The sequence below is a fragment of the Ambystoma mexicanum genome, chromosome 9, assembly GCF_040938575.1.
Source record: "Ambystoma mexicanum isolate Mex_15411 chromosome 9, UKY_AmexF1_1, whole genome shotgun sequence".
Lineage (NCBI taxonomy): Eukaryota > Metazoa > Chordata > Amphibia > Caudata > Ambystomatidae > Ambystoma > Ambystoma mexicanum.
Genome location: NC_090931.1, coordinates 1,210,849,051 through 1,210,868,348, shown reverse-complemented (window position 1 = coordinate 1,210,868,348; position 19,298 = coordinate 1,210,849,051). Strand labels below are relative to the sequence as shown.

General features: G+C 44.7%; 1 protein-coding gene across 1 annotated transcript in view; it reads right to left on the bottom strand.

The window, feature by feature from the left end:
- DARS1 (aspartyl-tRNA synthetase 1) overlaps window positions 1–19,298 on the bottom strand; it is a 985,274-nt gene that overhangs the window by 738,112 nt on the left and 227,864 nt on the right. The window contains exon 5 of the mRNA XM_069616538.1: window positions 12,141–12,233. Within this exon, the coding sequence (XP_069472639.1) occupies window positions 12,141–12,233 (93 nt within the window). The remainder of the gene's footprint in view (window positions 1–12,140; window positions 12,234–19,298) is intronic.

The following is a 19,298-nucleotide window of genomic DNA, read 5'->3' as shown; positions in this document are numbered from 1 at the left end:
AAACGATATCCCTCCAAAAATCGTGCCCGTCAATGGTCGACTACTACCTCCTACCATCACTCCATGGGTTTTTCTATGGAGATTTCAAGTGTTGCAAGTTACTCTCCCTCACTTCCTGCCGGAAGCTGTTCGTTCGCTGTCCGCTTGAATGTTATTAAGTTCTCCCAGTCGCAAGGCCTGCCCAAAAGGTACGTCTCACTCGATCTCCGAGCAAAGAAGGAAACATCCGCGGTTTCTTTTTGTAAAGCAGCTGGTTTGATAGTAGTTTCCAATTCCAGCAGAGTAGGCTCCTGTTCCTTGTATGTGTCAAAAACAGTGTCTTGTGAAGAGGGGTGCAATGTTGTCACATATTTGAACGCTAAAGCGCAGACCACTCTTATAAATCCTTAGTTTAGGCTATACATCAGCCTCTGTTCCCGAGGATCAAGCCCACCTGTCAAAGCCCTGCCTAATCAGGAGTCTAGTCAGTACCGGAAGAATGTCTTCATGCTTGGAGTAGAGCATGGAGTGTGTTCAGACGAAATTAGACAACCTCAGGCACAATACCGGTAAACCTAAATCTCTATCGTCCCCCTTTGAACAGGCAGCCATGAAAGCACCACCACCTGACCTTAGCTTTTACTGCAATTGTGATTGGGGCTGGACCACTGTTCCACTAACTCTTGAAACATTTATACTCAAACTCAGTAAGTGAAATCATTTCTCTGACGGCCCCTAAGCACTAACAACTCCAATGTGCACAGCAAACTGGCATGCTGTATAGTGCTCTGAACCACATTCTATTTTGCTTGCCCTATACAAGAATAAACAAGTATTGTGCTGTTCTCTGGGGCTATCCAAGATGCTCTGAAAGCTGACATTAGTAGAACCAGGCGGATTGTGTGCATGTAGCTTGAAAGGAACCCTGTACTTGAGTCTTGTTCTTAGATACTATTGCACATAAAGAAACCAATATATAAACAAACCAATATATAAACACCTTTCCTTTATTTCTTCAATATCGCAAAAGTAGTAGTATACAGAGATGCCATCCATTAAACCAGTGTCTGGGAGATATTACAAGGGGATCAAAGCCGTTCAGTCCAATATTGTACATTGGAGTCCAGGGAGTGTGCATAATACACTCATTGGAAGAGATGCCACTGCTGTGGAGAGAAGGCAACACTGAGTTGAGATAAAAGGGGTCAAAGGGCTGAAGCGACAGCGGATTTACTGAATGTGGCAGGTTGGTACTTAACATTATTAACAGCCGATGATGTACAGGAGGTTACGTGTCATTGGTGTCCGCATTTCTGCAAATCTTCTTCTCAGTGCAAACATTATGGGACATAATCAAACGCAGAATAATAACATTAAAACAAACGGATTAAAATAGGGTTGAAGAGGAATGGAAAACGGAGAAAATAAAATGTGGAGTACGGGTGACGGCGGAATCCACAGTCTGGTCACCAATACAAGGACAATCATCAATGGCAACAGTTTGGGCATTTGTGTAGACATGGGAAAGGCACTTGCCAGACACTGCGTAGTGCTAGTAAAATGTCGAATTACAAAAATGTAAAAAAAATAATGTCGAACATTTTTTTTCGAATGCTTTCTGTTTTTATTTACATGTTTTTTTGGGTTCCGCAAGTAAACAAAAAAGGGTTAAAACAGATTTTTTTTTAAAAAGGGGCTGGGGGATCCCCCCATTTCGAACAAAAAAAGACATTCAAATTTTTTCAACATAATATTTTCAACATTTTGACTTTCGACAAAATGTTATTCGACAATATCACTATAAACCACAGCCCATTGATGGTAACGGGTGCAAAATGGTGCGAGTGCCTGGACATCTAATAGCAGTGCCAGCCAAATGCCTAATACTTATACACAAGCCAAAACGGTTGGCTTTGCCAATGCTCGTTTTAACAGGATTTCAGTGAAGCCAGATATTGCTCTTCGGCGGGCACCTCCCTCTGGAACAGCCTCCCTGCCTCTCTGAAACTTGAGCAGAACCATCTCCGGTTCCGGAAGCAGCTCAAGACGTTCCTCTTTGCTTCTGCCTTCTCTCTTCCTCTTCCCTGCTGATCTGTCCGATACTGCACTGGTTACCTGGCTACCCTCTAAACCACGGGCCCAGGGCCCTGCCCTCCCAGTTGCACACCTGCACTGCCTCCGGCCAACCTTGCACTTGGGGCTCTATCTGTAACCCTACAGTCCCCCTACCTGCACTATACATCACTTGCTGTTAAGCACTTAAACTTGCACAGCCACCTCCTGGTCACACTTCTTGTTTCTTGATGTTTAGATCTTATGTCCTGCACATGTTCCTCCTCCCCTCTGCGCTTTTCCCCTTTCTCCTCCCCTGCACTTGAGCAATTTCAATGTCTCTGGGCCTAGTAAGATCGTGGTCTTGTCCCCCTGCCCCCTTCTTCCACTCCCCTGCCTCGTTGCGTTTTGAAACATGTGTGTATGGGCACGCTGTAAATAAAATATATCAAGGAAACGCATAGTGCTTATAAATCTAGTAGCTGCAGGCAGACCTGGTTAGGACATTTTTTTTTTTTTTTATTGTATATGGTTTACAAAAAACCTTTACAAATAGAACAAACTTTATAATTAAAAAACAAAATATTAAAAAAAAAGATAAACATTCATTGCTTTGCATTTGCATTTGAAAAAGAAGAAAAAGAAAATGCCCGCTAAAGAAATACGAAATTACAGATTTACATAAGTTGCAAAAGTTTGCAAATTTTACAGAAAAGGGACAGACAATAGATAATCAACCGGTTTCAGATTTGAAATTTGATTGTCTAAGATTAGTCAAGTCAATATAAAGTACTAGTTACAGAGAATAACAGATAGAATAAATGCAAGGTATAAAATATGAAATACATTGCTCATATTAAAAACACTGTGCTCATATAATAAAAAATTCATAGTTCCAAGAATAGGAGCAGAAATCAGACCCAAGGGGCATATAGGTCAAGGGCTCTGATAAAGCCCGCCACAGCCAGACCAACCTTGATGTTCGAGATTGAGAGACATTGTGACCAAATCCAATTGTCTACCCCCAGTCGCCCCATAACATTAAAAATGCCTAGATATTTGTCCCTTAAAGAGGTCAAAGCCTTGCAGTCAAGAATGAGATGCCGAGAAGTTTCAGTGACCCCCAAAAGTTTGCAGAAACGACAGGTGGGATCCAAATCAGAAAACTTCTTCCTTTTGCGTAGGACTTCCCGAGTGGGAAGAAGGTTCCATCTGAGTTTTATAAGAAGAGAGCGGTAGTGTCTATTAGGAAATTGGATCAAAATAAAGGACATCACACCTCTCTTCTTATGATCAAATTGAAGCTCACTCAGTGAGGAATAACCATGAAGTTTTTCGATAGTGTTGCTCCAATCATGGCTGAACAGAGACTCCTTTACCTTGTTAGGGTTTGTAAGTAATGTATCCCTGTCGGAGGATATGTCCATCAGGGTCTTATCGCAGAGAGTGGAGAAAAGATGGAGATATATGTTGTGGCCCGAGTGTGTCTGGGAAAAAATCATGTGGCCCACATCAACATATAAAGTATCAGGTCTAGGGGAAAGCAAGGCTGAGAACAATGAAAGAACCCTCCAAAGAATCCTAGCTCGTAGAGAAACCAGACCCAACTCATATCTAATGGCAACAGTAGGAATTGAATTGGGCAGTTTTAAAACTTTCCTCCAGTAAATACCTTCAAGAGAGTCCCAGAAGGGCAAAAGTGTAAAGTAATGGAGTTCCATACCATACAGTAACTTTGGAGTCACCTTACCCTTGAAAAAGTCTACCACGGGTTTGAGGGAAAACATACAATATTTATTCTCCAAAGTACGTGATTGGGAGATGAGAGGGAGCAGTTTCTGTCTAAGAGATCGTCTCAGTTCTATCACCGATGGTTGGGCCAAGATCAAAAAGCCCAAATAGACGATTTTGTTAACTCGAGAAATGTATGTTCCCCCCATTTTCCATACTTTGTTGTTTCGGGTTCTCCCCTTTGAGAATTCCATGATACGTGTTTTACCAGGATTGATCTTCAGCCCATTTAGCAGTGCGTACTGTTCAAATTTACACAGGAGCCTCTGCAGGCCCACTTTGGTCTGGTCGAACAAGAGAAAGTCATCGGCATATGCCAACCATGAGAATCTCAGGTCCCCAAGTTTAGCACTCACCATGCCTGCATTTTTCAGGAAATTATCCACATCAGCCAAATAGAGGATAAATAGACAGGGAGCTAACGAGCAACCCTGTCTCACCCCGATACGCGTCCTAATCCTCCTAGAGAGAGTACCAGCCAAATCGAGCCTGATGTGTACCCCCGAGTTTTCATAGAGGGCCATAATGAGAGAAAGGAGGCCCGCCGGGATGCCCCATTTAGTTAATTTTTCCCATAATCTGGATCTAATGACCAGATCAAATGCATTGGATAAATCAATAGAGGCGACATACAAAGGACCATCAGATTTTCCCCAAGAAGAGGTCTGAAGGGCAGTTATAATAAGACCATTGAGATTGGTAGAGTGGCCGGCCCTGAAGCCAGTTTGGTATTTGGGGAGAATATGATTGTCCCTAATCCATATGTTAAGATGGGAGAGGAGCAGAGAAGCAAAAAGCTTACAGTCCGCATCTATAAGAGAGATCGGTCTATAATTCTTTACCTCAGAGCGTAAGCCTCTCTTAAAGATTGGGACAATATGGGCCGTATGCCAACTCATAGGGACCTTCCCGGAATTTACTACGTCCTGAAAAAGCAGGAAGAGTAGATTGGCCCAAATCTCGGGCTCGGCTTTGAATGTATTGTTCGTAAGGCCATTTGGGCCTGGCGCCCTAGATTTCTTAGACTTAGAAATAAGACAAAACACTGTCTCCAGATCAAAAACTGGTTTCCATGCGTCTTTCGATGGGTAAATCATCAATGCATCCGAAGCCAAGTCTTCCTCCCCAATATCAAAAAGTTTAGAGTAATAGTCAAACCATTTGGCCTCTGGGATTGCATTAAGCTGATCAGCCATCAATGTGTTATCAAGGCTGGAAACCGAAGCCCAGAAAGCCCTCACATCTCGTTTTATTAGTACTGCAAGCATATACTGTGCGTCATTTTGAATCATAGTAATTTTTCTATGCTTACAGTAGTTTTTGTATTTTTGACGAATGGTTTTAATTTTTGTTGTTTTATCTGCCCAATCCATATCTAGGGCTTGAACATCCCTAATAAGTTTCTTAGTAAAGGCCTTAACATTGGCCAATTGTTGGTCGAAACTATGGTTGTGAAATTTTTTGAAGACTCCTTTCCTTAGCTGGCCATAAATACTACTCTGTAAGACATTGAGAAAACTATCAAAAGAAGAGGTGTTAAAGACTGCTATTTTCCAGCAGAGCGAGGTGTGGTTAAGGGAAGAGATCAGTTTGTTATTAAGAACACTGATGTTAAAAGGAGACCACCTTATCCCTGTCCCTTGACTAACAGTATAAAGCTGAGTGGGTCCACCCTCCGGCAGAAGCTTGGTGAAAAAGGGGCATAGAAATTGAACCCGGAGAATACCATGGTCGCTCCATGAGTTGAAGGACACCTCGACATTAGAAGAAAATGGAATCAGGGAATGGTCGACAAAGACGTAGTCTAAGGTGGAAGATGAGGACGATCTACGCCAAGTTGGGCAGGAAGGATTAGTAGCATCATAATGGCTGTTAAGACAAGTTAGGCCAATTGAATCCAAAGCCAGATTCCAAGATCGGCCCCATGTAAGTTTTAGTCCTGTACGTTGATCGTCTTCCATAACCAAGCCCAGGTCATCATAATTGGATTCCAGACAGAAAGTACAGTCTGAATTTAGATCGCCCGCCAGAATGAGTTTGCCCAGGGGGTGCAGATATCTCCAGGCAAGGATTGTATCAGTTAACTTCTCCAGAAACAATTCGAGAGGAGAAATTCCCATATGCCAGTAAACATTAACCAAGAGAAAGTAACAATTAGAATCCGGAAAAAGCACCTCTAAGGCCATAAAGCCAAAAGGTGTATCCGAAAGCTCCTTAGCAACAGAGCCGAAGGAGGTTCTTACCCCTATAATGAGTCCCCCCGATGCGCGGCCTCCCAGGCTAGGTTTGGCACATTGAGAGAAAATATCGAATCCATCAAGAACTGGAGTTGAAAGTAGCCAAGTTTCTTGGAGAAAAAAACAATGCGAAGCCTTAATCACGGCAACCGTTTCTAGGTTCGTGAACAAATGGGAGTTACCTCTAGAGTTCCAAGAAAAGAAACTGAAGCTATTTAGAGGGCGGGCCTTCGGAGAGGATTCTGATTTAGCGGGAATTAAATCATTTCCATAAGCCTGCGGTGACATGTGCCCAGCTCGCGAAGTCTCCATTAGATTTGGGCAAAAAATGCCTCCGTTGGGGTGGGGGAGTTCTTTCTGGATGGTAGACCATTGTAAGATTACCTCTATATTCAGCCCCCTCTCCTTTATTTTTGGCAAATTGGGAAGAGTCCACTATTTTTGCTTCAAATCCTAGTTGCTTCAACCCTTCCATATGCCCCATGATCAAGTTTAAAACTACCTTCGATCTAAGAATAATATTACTAACATCTACCCGATCATGGAAAGGGAATAAAATGCAATCTATGTCATAGCTAGAGATAAGCGAAAGCGAAGGAAGTTGGTGAAAGATTTTAAGTATGTTACCACGATTTAAACAGATTGGCATATCTTCGCCCCAAAGACTGGAAAGCTGTATAACTTCACCAGAAACTTTTGTTGTTGCAGAGACAGGTAAGGACTCAGTAATTTTTTTGGTAAAGTGACCAAGGGGGTCAGCCGCCAGATCACAACCCCTCGCCCCTCTTAGTATAGTCCTATTATGGTTGACATTCGGCCCCAGTGGAAATCTTTCCCAAGATTTAGAAACGTTCTTATTATGGGCAAAGTCAAACCCAGAGGGGACCGCTTCTTGAGCCGCAGACATGCGCATATTTGAGATGCTAAGAGAAGCATGGTTAAAAGGGGGGAGAGTCGATAAGACATTGTCTGATCGATCTGTCATATCTCCATCCCTCCTAATGCAGTCCATATTAACAGGGGGCTCCTCAGCAGCAGACAAGAATGCCGGGTCAGAAGGAGAGAGCCGAGTAGTAGGAACCTCGTCCTGTGACAAGCTTACGTTGGAATTAGACACTGTCACCTTGCTGATCTTGGGAACAAGTAGTGACTGAAATAAATGTTTAACCATATCAATGTTAACCATATTAACAGTCGGCGTAGTTAGAGAAGTGTCCAGATGATTCAGGCTTTTTCCAGAAATAAACTCCAGAGAAGTAGAAGGGAGAATTGCTTCTGGGGCAGAGTCCATAGCCTCCGCTGCAACAATATCAGTTGGCAGTGCTACAGGGTTGGTACTAGTGGATGCTGGTACGGTAAGAGGTGTTATCCGAATGCTAGAAACTGCAATTTCACCAGTACCAACACTCCTTGGCCCCTCATCTATAGAAGCAGAGGTGTTAATCAGCATACCCACCGCATCCGTTGAAACAGATGCAGGTGGTAAAATAGGTGGAGCATTGGTGGTATCTGGAGTGGTCACATGGATGGGAGAGGGGATTGGTTCAACAGAGTTATCAGTCCCCTGTGGAACTGCAACAGTGGTTGAAGGGACTAAAGAGTTTGCCATAAAGAGGTTTTTGAAAAATTGATTGGTATACGAAGTAATCTTTTTGACATTCTTCTGATTTTTTGTTTTCTTCATTTGTTGGCTCATTTTCCTTTTCTTTCCTAGACAGGGGAGGACTTTTGGACAGGAATTTTCCTCTGGGGGCTTAGAGGAAATTGCTGCGATCTCTGGAGTTAGGATAATCATGTTTTCTCCTAAGGATGCGATATGGTCACCTTTAGAACGGACGGCCGACTCTGCAATCCCACCTGCACATGAACGATCTTGTATAGAGGGTTTGAGGGATACCCTTGGCAGATCCTCCTGTACTTTGTCCTCTCCTCTTTCCATAGAGAATACAGTCGGGACACTGGGAAGTATATCTGTAGGGTCGTCAGCCTCTCGCAAACCATCAAAGGCAGCTCGGGGAGTCATAGAGGAAGAGCCCCGGGAATCAAGATCTAGTGGTTGGAGAACCAGAAGACCCGGGGCCGCATTGGGGACCACCCCTAAAGTAGTTGCCGTGGTCCCCGTAGGCCCCTGATGAAAATCGTGTATAGGGGCCAAAGGTGGATTGAAAGAGGTAGGGTCAAGGCCTTGAGTGTTCAAAAATTGATTTTCTTCTTTTATAATTTTTACTAAATCTTCAAATCTATCTAGGCCCTCCAGCCTAGAATATATTTCAGAAAGTATACGTGAATGGGATGTAACCTCTGACCAGATGTTATCATAGAGACTCACAAAGGAACTCAGAACCATATTCAACGCAGAGATAGTTGGGTGGGAGAGTTTAATTCTATCATCAACATCTTTAAGGGTATGATGTAGAATAGACTCACTGGGCAGATCAGTTTTGCAGTCCGGAAGAAGACCTCTTTCTTTTAACCAGTTTTGTTTTTCAGTATACTCGTCAATAAAGTTAGTGAGATCTGAAGGGGAACCTGCCCATGATTCATCACAAATTTGTTGTGTTACATTATTTGTTTTGTTAAGATGGGAGTCCAAGTGGCTATCAGCAATTGCCTTATCTGCACATTCCATGATACTGATATCGTCAATATCCTGGACTGAGAGATCTTCAATATCCAGTTTCTTAGCTACGTTAATTAAGTTAGTGTGGGCCGGGGTATGTACTGGAGGAAGAGGGTGAGGAGATTTAGCCAGAGTGCTAGAAACAGATTTCTTACCAAAGAAATGTGAGATGTTTTACCCCTGGATTGGATTACCCTGGGTACCTAGATTAATTTTTATTTTTGATATTGAGTTACGGGGCTTGTTGAGAGGGGTTTTAAACGGCAAAGAGATCCCATTAGGGGAGAAGGGAGTTCCCACCACACTAGTAGAAAGGTTAACGTGAGAAGAAGATGTGTGCTTAATATCACTGTGTAATACTTTGGATCCTAAAGAGGGTTGAGTGTGAGAGATAACAACGCTCCCACTGTCCTTCTTCTCTAATAGTTGTAATACAGTAACTTCTGATTCATCCACCATGACTGGGGGTATGGGCATACTAGGATTCAGTGAGGCAATCATTGGAAGAGGGATATTAGGCAAAGGGTTGTTGTCATATGCCATGTTACTTTTTGTCTTTGAGAAACTGACCCCGACCAAAAGATTGGAGGCAAGAGTAGCAGCTAGACGTTCTTCCTGAGTATCTATAGAGATGTCATGTATTCCATTGAAAATACAGTTATTATGAGTTGTATTACGTAAAGTGATACCCATAGCATTGCAAACCTCAGACCTCTCTCTCAAATGAATTTGGGCCTGGGCTATGTCCCTTAAAAGGAGAGGGTTATAATGGGCCTGAAGTGGAGCATCATCAGAACTCCCCATAGCAATAGAAATGGGGGTTTCTGGCACAATAACTGTAGATGGCATGGAGGGCATACTGACAATGGGCGAAGGGGACAAAGGAGGTGAGACCTCCATAGCAGTCTGACTTCTAAGTCCCTTACGTGTCATTCAGATAAAACCTCAGCCTGACAATAGGCAGAATGAGAAAGAAAATAAGAGTTATGCCAGAGAAGGTACCCAGAAATACACTGGAAATAAGCCTAGATGTCAGGGGAAGTTAGACATAGAGACACACAACAAAAAATACTAGACAATTTTTAAATTTTAAAAATGCAAGTGTTAGAGTATGGCACAAATAGCGAAAATCAAACTCTGAAAAACCAGTACATTGTCTAAAAACCCTATGAAGTATATATGTAACCTAGCATTAAGAGCGAATTAAAATAAAAAGCAATGTTACACACTCAATTAAATAAAAGTTTTTAGTAAGTGAGTTGTGTCAGCGTAATAGTCATTTTCTGGGAGGGGAACGCCCGACGGCTTGTGGAGCTGCCAGAGTCCGACTCTCCACCCCAAACCCTCGTAATAAGAATACAACTTCAATTAGGTTGGCTTGGGAAGGCCCAGAACAGTGTACTCACAGATCACAGTCAAACAGCAAAACAGTATCTCCAGCCCTTACAATCTCCAGGGCTTAACGCCGCAAGGGCGGCTGTGCCGGCAACTTGTGCAGGCTGGCAGTCACGTGCTGTGTCACGTGTTCAGGAAGGGGTCCGCCCCCTCCAGGAAGCAGAATGGGCTGCAAGAGCTCTGCTCGCAGTGCAGCTGTGAGGGATGGACCTTGCAAGCACGAGCGTTCGTAGGAGAAATGAAACGCTCCTTCCAATCAGCAGAAAATACGCCGCAAGGGCGGCTGTGCCGGCAACTTGTGCAGGCTGGCAGTCACGTGCTGTGTCACGTGTTCAGGAAGGGGTCCGCCCCCTCCAGGAAGCAGAATGGGCTGCAAGAGCTCTGCTCGCAGTGCAGCTGTGAGGGATGGACCTTGCAAGCACGAGCGTTCGTAGGAGAAATGAAACGCTCCTTCCAATCAGCAGAAAATACGCCGCAAGGGCGGCTGTGCCGGCAACTTGTGCAGGCTGGCAGTCACGTGCTGTGTCACGTGTTCAGGAAGGGGTCCGCCCCCTCCAGGAAGCAGAATGGGCTGCAAGAGCTCTGCTCGCAGTGCAGCTGTGAGGGATGGACCTTGCAAGCACGAGCGTTCGTAGGAGAAATGAAACGCTCCTTCCAATCAGCAGAAAATACGCCGCAAGGGCGGCTGTGCCGGCAACTTGTGCAGGCTGGCAGTCACGTGCTGTGTCACGTGTTCAGGAAGGGGTCCGCCCCCTCCAGGAAGCAGAATGGGCTGCAAGAGCTCTGCTCGCAGTGCAGCTGTGAGGGATGGACCTTGCAAGCACGAGCGTTCGTAGGAGAAATGAAACGCTCCTTCCAATCAGCAGAAAATACCCTATAGTTTTTTTACAGCTCCAATAAAGGCATTTACTGTCAGAAGACCCTTTTAAAAAGCATTGCCTGGCACTAAGTGCAAAGTTTGATGGGAAGGCTTTATTAAAGCGAGCTCAGAGTTCCCATGAGGAAGTGTTATGGGCGGGGGAGGGCAGGAACAGGGTGGGAATGGCCATGGGAAATCATGGGTGGGCAAATAAACTCAAGCTGTGTCCCCCCCTCCTCATATTCCATTTCTCCCTATCTGTACTCTAATGCAATAGTTCCGTCTTATAATAACACAAACTAATAAAGGAACAGCACAAAGACAACAGCTAGCCATGGGTAGTTATCCGACTTTACTGATACTGTGCCTTTGCAGTGGTTAAAGCATCGTCATAACCAGCACAAAAATATAAAATACATTTAAAAAAGGGGACTGGGAATTGAGTGTGTTCAGGGCGTTCCCCTGCACACTAATTCGTAAGATATACGAAGGTCAGTCTCAGTCTCCTGGGCTAAACTCTGTTCTAGTCGTCAAATTTTTGCATTGTGAAAATGAATCACTTTTTCATATACACATCTAAAGGATTGGCTTCATAACAGAACTAAACGCAAACATGGGATGGAGATTTAAATTGGCAAAACTCATTTATAACCAACACGTGTGCCAACGGAACTTCATTTACAGCTACAGGTTGACTTGTTGGAAACACTTTATTCGGAACAGAATGAAATACAAAGATTAACTTGTCGATAACAGTAAAAAGTCGCCCACATTATTTTAATTTTCAGACAGTAAAAATGCAGATAACCAAAGTAACAGAGGTAAAAGGGCAAGGCCAGATGAAAAGATCTACTCATGCACATGCATTACACAGGCACAACATTAACATCTTAAATAATAATAAAAATAACAGTAACCGGACTAGGTATTGATGTAGCGCTTTATGGCGATTCCTCGCTCGTGCTTCCAAGTGCTGTAATAATAGTTGTAATTACCCCATCAATGGGATTCGAGGAACCAAACTCGGAAGGATGCCATCTAGTCGGGGACCCAAATACACACTGCTCTATTAAAATGAGCTGCAGCCCATTGAAATATGCTCAATACAGACCCCTACGATCTAGCAAAGCACATCAATGCAGCACACATCAAATGAAAAAGATGGGTTTAATTACAATGCCAATACAAGTCCTCACAACTCACTCACCTTTGGCTCTGCTGGTGTGGACCCTTGCACGTACCCAGACCACCTCATCTGCCTTGAGCATGGTCAAGTCCTTCACTTTCACCAATATCCTATCTGTGTCGAGGGAAACAAAAGAAGCAAGTTGCATATTTTTAACACTTACAAATAAATACATACAAATGATACTGCCGGGTACAGTTCAACAACTCAGACGACGTACCTATGAAGTAAATAGCTAAATTTATGTGACTAAAAAGTCACATCAGCAGAGAGAACGAGGGATACTAGGTATCCCGTTGGCACTCCACTGAAGGTGGTGTGTGCCAATCTCCCAGTATATGAAGTTCTGGGAGAGATATTTATTTGAATGTATAAAGCGCACAAAGCGGCTCTGGGGCATTGTGGCGCTGTTACAGCAGTGCTTACTTGGATACACAGAGAAAGACAAGAACACCTGTCTGTGGTTCTTGGTTACATTGAACCTATTGCCAAACCGATGAGAGTTAAAATGACAAGGACATCAACTAAAATGGCAGAGGACGGCAAGAGGTGCCTGGATACATGCAGTAGGAAAAGAATAAAAGAGCTAGCGAGGGCAGGAGCCGTCCTCATGGACGCAGTGTGAGTGAGCGAACAGCACTACCCCCGCAAAACACCCTCTTAGGTGAGTTAGTTGAAGAGTTCGGTTTTGAGCGCTTTGCAGAATGCTAGATAGAATGTCTCGTTTCGCAGGGTAGCGGGGAGGGTGTTCCAATACTTGGAAGCAAGAAATGTGAAACAGTCCCCTCCTGCTTTGGCCCTTTTGAAGCTGGAGATTTTTAGCTGGTTGGAGTGAATTTACCTTATGGGTCTGGCTGATGTAGCTCTGGTGATTTTTTTCTGTCAGATAAGGGGGGGGGGAGCTGAGAGGGAGATGGGATGTGTGTGTTAAGGACAAGGTCTTGAAGAGTATCCTTTCTTTGACTGGCAGCCAATGTGGTTTTTGTCTGGCGCTGGCAATGTGCTCTCTTTTGGGGCTGCGAATGCTGAGGGCAGCCTTAAGCGCATTGTTTAGAATCACTTGGAGTCGGTTCAGGTTTTTTGGAGGAAGTGGCGGCAAATAAAACGTTACAATAATCTAGTTTGGCTCCAATAGTGGCTGTAGCAATGGAGAGGCAGTTTGACATGGATAGGTATGGTATGACCGCATTTATTAGTTTAGTCGTGAGCGGATGAGGACGCAATGGGGCAGACTATGGCGAGTCATTGAGAGTGTGGCGTCAATGTACACACCAAGAGTTTTGGCTGCTGCCGAGACTGGAATTTGGGAGTTTTCAATGCAGAAGGAATTGTATTTGTTTGTCCAGCTTGTTGAGCGTTTACTTAGGGCCAACTATAAGGAGCTCAGTTTTATCGCCATTGAGGCATAAGCCGTTGGCTGCGATCCAGGCTTGAATGGTGGTGTAGATTTTACATAGTGCTTCTGCATCTGCTTCATAAGAAACAGTGATAGGAAGGAGCACTTGGGTATCGTCGGCATAGTTTGTGTATGCTATGCCGAGATGGTCCAGATCGTTGAAGAGCTAAAGAGTAAAGAGATTGTACAGTGTAGGAGATGTGCATGAGCCCTGTGGGACTCCGCAATGTACGATCAGCGCATGCCTGCTATGAGAATACCTTCATGGCTCTCCCTTCAAGGAAGGAGGTAACCCAGGCAGTAGCTTCCTGGGAGAAGTGGGCAGAGGTAATGAGTTGTCTGCAGAGTGTTGAATGATCCAGCAAGTCAAATGCTGGTGACAGGTCGAGAAGGAGGAGAAGCGCAGGCTTTCCTTCATCCGTTATTTCACCTAGTTGCTTCTTAAGGTCCAGAAGGGCTGTTTCGGTCCTGTGACCAGGGTAGAAACCCGATTGCCTCTTCCCAAGGATATTACTTGATTCTAGAAGTGTTGGATCTGATTGTATGCAGCCTTGTCTAGAATTTTCAAGAGAAAGGGCACGGTGGTAATGGGTCTGTAGTTGTTAGGTGATGCCGGGTCTAAGGATGGTTTCGTTAAGAGGGGGTGAACCCATGCCTCCTTCAGGCATGATGGGACAAAACTGGAGGCGAGAGAGGCATTTATGAATGCTGTCAGGAAGGTTGTTAGGAAGTCAGTGCACTCTTTGATGAGATTATCTGGGCAAATACCACCCTTGTAATTAGAGAGTTTTAAGTTTTTTAGGATGGCTAGTACCTCTGCTTCGGACACGTCTCTGAAGGTGAAGTGGGGATTGCCAGATGATAGAATGGGCATGTCAGATTTGGTTAAGGTAGATACTAGGCATCTCTCTATCCATAAGAACTGTAGTTACATGGAGATATTAAAAAAGAATCCTAAAGGAGGACCCAGAGGATCCCCAGCAACACTGCCCATTAGGGGATGTGTGCTGCATTAGAAGAATACAGATGCTTTTAAGAGCTATGGAGTAGACAGCCTCCATAGTACAGGTAGAACACAAAGTACAGAACTCCAAAATACAGAGCTTAAAAGAATGAATGAGTGGGAAAAGGCTCCCCTCATTTAGGATTTAATGAAAAGGGTCCAGAATTCCAACAAAAAGTGCTGGAGGTCTCACTGGGATAGGATATGAAGCATACAAATGATGAATCTCCCCAAGTAAGGTGCGTTTTCTTTAGATAATTGTTTGGACTAACTGTACCACTGTGCCAGCATACTTCCCTTCCCTGGAGTTATGCCCAACTGCTTAGCCTACCACAGAGACGTTTGTCTTACCTTTTTTGGGTTGTGTGCACTGCCCCCCACCTTAAGGTAAGTGGATGTACAGCCCTCACCTGAGGGTAGTTCCCAAAAAATGGCTTCAAAATGCTATGCTAATATTCAAAGTCAAATGACGTGTAGGGACCAATAAAAAAAAGTGCAGCCATTCCGTGGTGCAAAGTTTGCTCTTATGCTCTTGTAGGCATAGGAGGAAACAACATTTTTGCTCAAATGATTTTCATTATTTATATACAAAAGACTTGCGTTCTGCTCTGAACAGCCATTTCTCTACCGTGCTCAATATTACACTACCCTTCCCTTCCCTTTCCCATTGAACCAACTGTGTGCAGCTTCCATTCAAGTCATCTAGGTTTGTTTTTATTGAAATCGGATCCCAGGTTTCTCAGTGTTGGGTCTTCTCTGCACATGACCAACACACCAGAACATGTGTCATCATTGATGTGTTAAAACAAGTAGAGCATAAAACCTGTCTCATATTCCTGTTTCAGAGGGTATCCGGTAATACAATCGCGGCAAAAATGCCATGGTTTGACCCGTTAAAGGTGTACCCAGTTACACCATTTAAGGGGAGCGGGGGTGTCCCCCGCTTCGCTTAAATGGTATAATGGGTCCGGGGTTGCGGGGGTGTCCCCGCATCCTTTACATGATTGTGGCGGCAAAACCACAGCATTTTTGCCACGATATTTTGTATTCACGCCCATTTTTGCTACGATTTTAAGACATGGAACCGTTTCAGAGTCTTTCCTATACGTTTATTCTCCTTGCATGGGGTAGTTTGTTACATTCCTTAGAAGTATTATATAATTGGGAAAATGTCCTGCTGTTACCATGATGCCACATACCTACAAGGTTAAATTGCATTACTGTAACACTGCTTTTTCCAGTACGGTTATAATTTTCAGATTCATTTACTTGCATATGCAAAAAGGAACTGGCTACTTTCAAACAATGTACACTTGCTTTACGGCTGCTTGATTTTAATTTCATTAGGTGCAAAGTCTTTTGAGTTCAAAATAACATTTTCATAATGTTCTTCTCCTTGATGAAGGCTTCGAAATTGCTAGGAAGAGCCATTTGGGCTCCTGCTTGCAGCCGGAGAGATAATGGTTATCTTGACGCAAACAGCAACCAGGAGCTACCTTTAGCTCTCCAAGCTGAGCGGTGCCATACACACATATGTATGTCAAAGTCAGGCTGTATGCTTGGGAATGTGCATAAAGGGGACATCTAGAAGGCATTTAACGCATAATGGATGAAATTAAATATATTGAAGAAAAACCTCAAGTTTGTATCTCATTTAGAAGTTAGAGTGACAGTATCCTAAGGATTAGGCACCTGCCTCCTGGATGAAGCATTGCACCCAGGAGCTGCTTTTAGCTCCTGTTTGCAAAATCTGAATTGCAATCGCTGTTGATGTCATCCTGGAACCACTTTTCCAAACTCCATTTGTAGATGCGCACAAAGAACCTTTGCACAGTGCAGAACATCCTCATCCTGGTGAATTGATTGTATAAAACAGTAACTGCTTCTTATTCAAAGTGGGGTTAAGATACACATACTTTAAAAAAAATGTATACGGTTTATTCCAAACCTTTAAAATATAATACATTCTTACACATTTATGTTCAACATTGCTGAAAAGAAACTCTCCAAGTTGTACTCATGTTCTTATGAGACCAATCTTTCAAGAAAAAAAAAGATACACATACTTACAAATTGGAGACAGAAGGTAAAAGGCGATCAAACAGGACAACAATTTTGGAAGAATGTTAACTGTATCATTGCCACCAGGAGTTTGTATAGTTAATGGCAATGCGCTCGCATCTGGGATATTATTTTAGGAAGAATCATTTTATTTGCATTTGTGCTCGATTTGTCATGGTTTATGTAAACCAATATAATATCCACAAACATTTAAAAATAGATAAAAAAGATGCCACCAGGGGACTCGACTCCCGGGACAGCGGGTGGTGAACAGAGCCCCCACTTTTGCAAACCACCCCCCTCCCTCCCATGTTCGCCCCTTCTCTCACCCCCGCCCCCACAGTGGATATTTTCCATACCAGCGGACAGCTGATATCCTGGGGCACAGGTCGATGAAAATTGGGAAGGATTGACCCGCGGACAGACGAGATATGTGAGGCAGTGCCAGCTGCGGGAAAGTGAATGTGCTTTTGCTGACGCAGAGCTCTGTAACAGAGAAAGGAAAACAGGCTGCAGGAGATGCCCAGGGCTCACAGATCGAGGCAGGAGCGGCGTGTAGATCCCAGTATTGCGGGATCCAGGATATTGGGTTCCTGGCGCTTGATTCCAGTACTCCGGTGAAGGAGGTAAGTGACCCAGACCTTCGCACTGCTCACAGAGGTGAAGAATGGTGCAGCTGAACACCGGGCCTTATAGTTGAAACTAATCTCCCCCTCGGCTCAGCCCAAATTGCTTGGTGGAGGTGGTCTGGGTCTAGAGTGGTGCACCTGGGTGGCTCGGGGAACTGGAGCGCAGAATATGAGCACCGACTACTGGAGGTGTGGAGCCAAGGAACCCAATACCCCTGTGAGTGCTGTTGAGACAGGTTGAGACTGAGGGCCTGTGAAGGAAAAGAGCTGTGGCGTGAATCTTCCGGGCCTGGATACTGGTACAGGATCCTCGCCCTGGGGAACCACTGCTGAGGTGTGGGACCGGGGCCAGGTGTGTGTGCCCGCCTCACTGCGCCAACAAAGGGGGGAAAAATAGAGCCTGGAGTAAAGACTGGGAGGCCTAAGGTGTGGGTGCCCACGTTGGTTGCAAGTGAAACCCTCCTAGAACAGTGGGGCATACAGAGCCCTGTCAATCAGGGGTTGCATCAGGATACCCTGCGCAGCAGGGGTACAGCCCGGGGTGGGGACACAGACAGAAGAGCAACAAACCCGTCCTCATGAGGGGCAGGGCCTGATATATTTTGAGCGGTGGGCTAAGTGGTGAGTGGCAGGAGGCTGAACCCTGGGAGAATCCCGAAAAAAGACAGGATATTCTTGACGGTGGCAGATGGGGAAGGACCTGACGCACCATGGCAGACCCAGAGGTTTCCATTGTAGTAACGATCACTGGGAAGAGCTCCTGACTGGGAGCTAGTCTCACAGAAAGGGCCCCTGAGGGCTTGGGAGGTGCTAAAAGGACGATCAACCAATGAGGTGTTTTGTGGTGGACATTCTAGGCCTGGGTGGTAGGCAGCGGGGAGGTGTTCCCTCGTGTGACAGAGGGGAGAGGTCTTGAGGGATACACTGGAAGAAAGATAGCAGGAAACCCAGAGAACTTGCGAGGGCCCGAGAGGGGGAAGCGACTGTCACCACCCCATACTATATGGACTGCAAGGCAAGGTTAGGGCGATTTGAATATTTATGAAGACAAGAGCCTGAGAGAGGAGCTATATTTTCGAACATGTCAGAAGGGGAGAAGACCTGGTGTTGACGAAAAGGGACATTACTTTGCTACTGGAGGAGATAAGGGGAATGAGAGCAGACATTGGAGGCAAAGTGGATACAATTAATACCAGAATCGACAAGATGGACCAGAGATTGCAAGAAATGGAGAATAACCAGTCGTCCTTGGACACATTGGAAACTCAGATGGACATGCAAATGGCGGAGTTGGTGAGAAGGGAAGTGGAAATCACCCTAAAGATGGACGATTTCGAGAATCGAGAAAGGAGGAATAATTTGAGAGTTTTCGGAATACCGGAGAAGGAAGGTGAGACAAAAAAAAAAAAAGAGACTTGCGAAGGGCCATACACGGGGTGGCGAAACATCCGTTTGGAGACGACACTATCTATGAGCTACAAATTGATATGGTGCACAAGGTGAGGGGGGCTGGGAGGATAAGTAGGGGCCCAAGGTCTGTCCTCACCTGTTTTCACAACTACCCGGACAAGATGAAGATACTGGAAAAGGCGAGGCCAACAGGTCCCGTGATGCTGGGCAATACCAAAATCACTGTCTTTCAGTCTACTCTGACTCTGGATAAGAGGCACCTGTGCTCCCCTTTAACGAAATGGCTAAATGAGAAGGGCGTGCGATATAGATGGGGTTCCCCTTCTCCATCTCCTTCGAAGTGGAGGGCTACAGTTACAAGCTGGTCACTGAAGATTGAATTAATAAGGTGACGAGAACCGACTGGAGGGACCGAAGCGGCACCCGGGAATGTAGTGAAAGGACCTGAAGATAGACAGTGGCGCATAATGGGGCCCAACAGGCGTTGTGTGCCGGGGCCGAGGAAATTCAGGAACCTAAATGCTTGGCCTGTTGCAGATGCCTGAGAATCATTTGTTTGTGTGGTCCTTTATAGTTTGATAACGCACTCTGTTTTATTCTCACCAGTTATATGGATTTTGATGACACCTGGCAGGGGAAGGGTCTCGAATTTGGGTTTGGGGTAATGGTTGAACTAAATG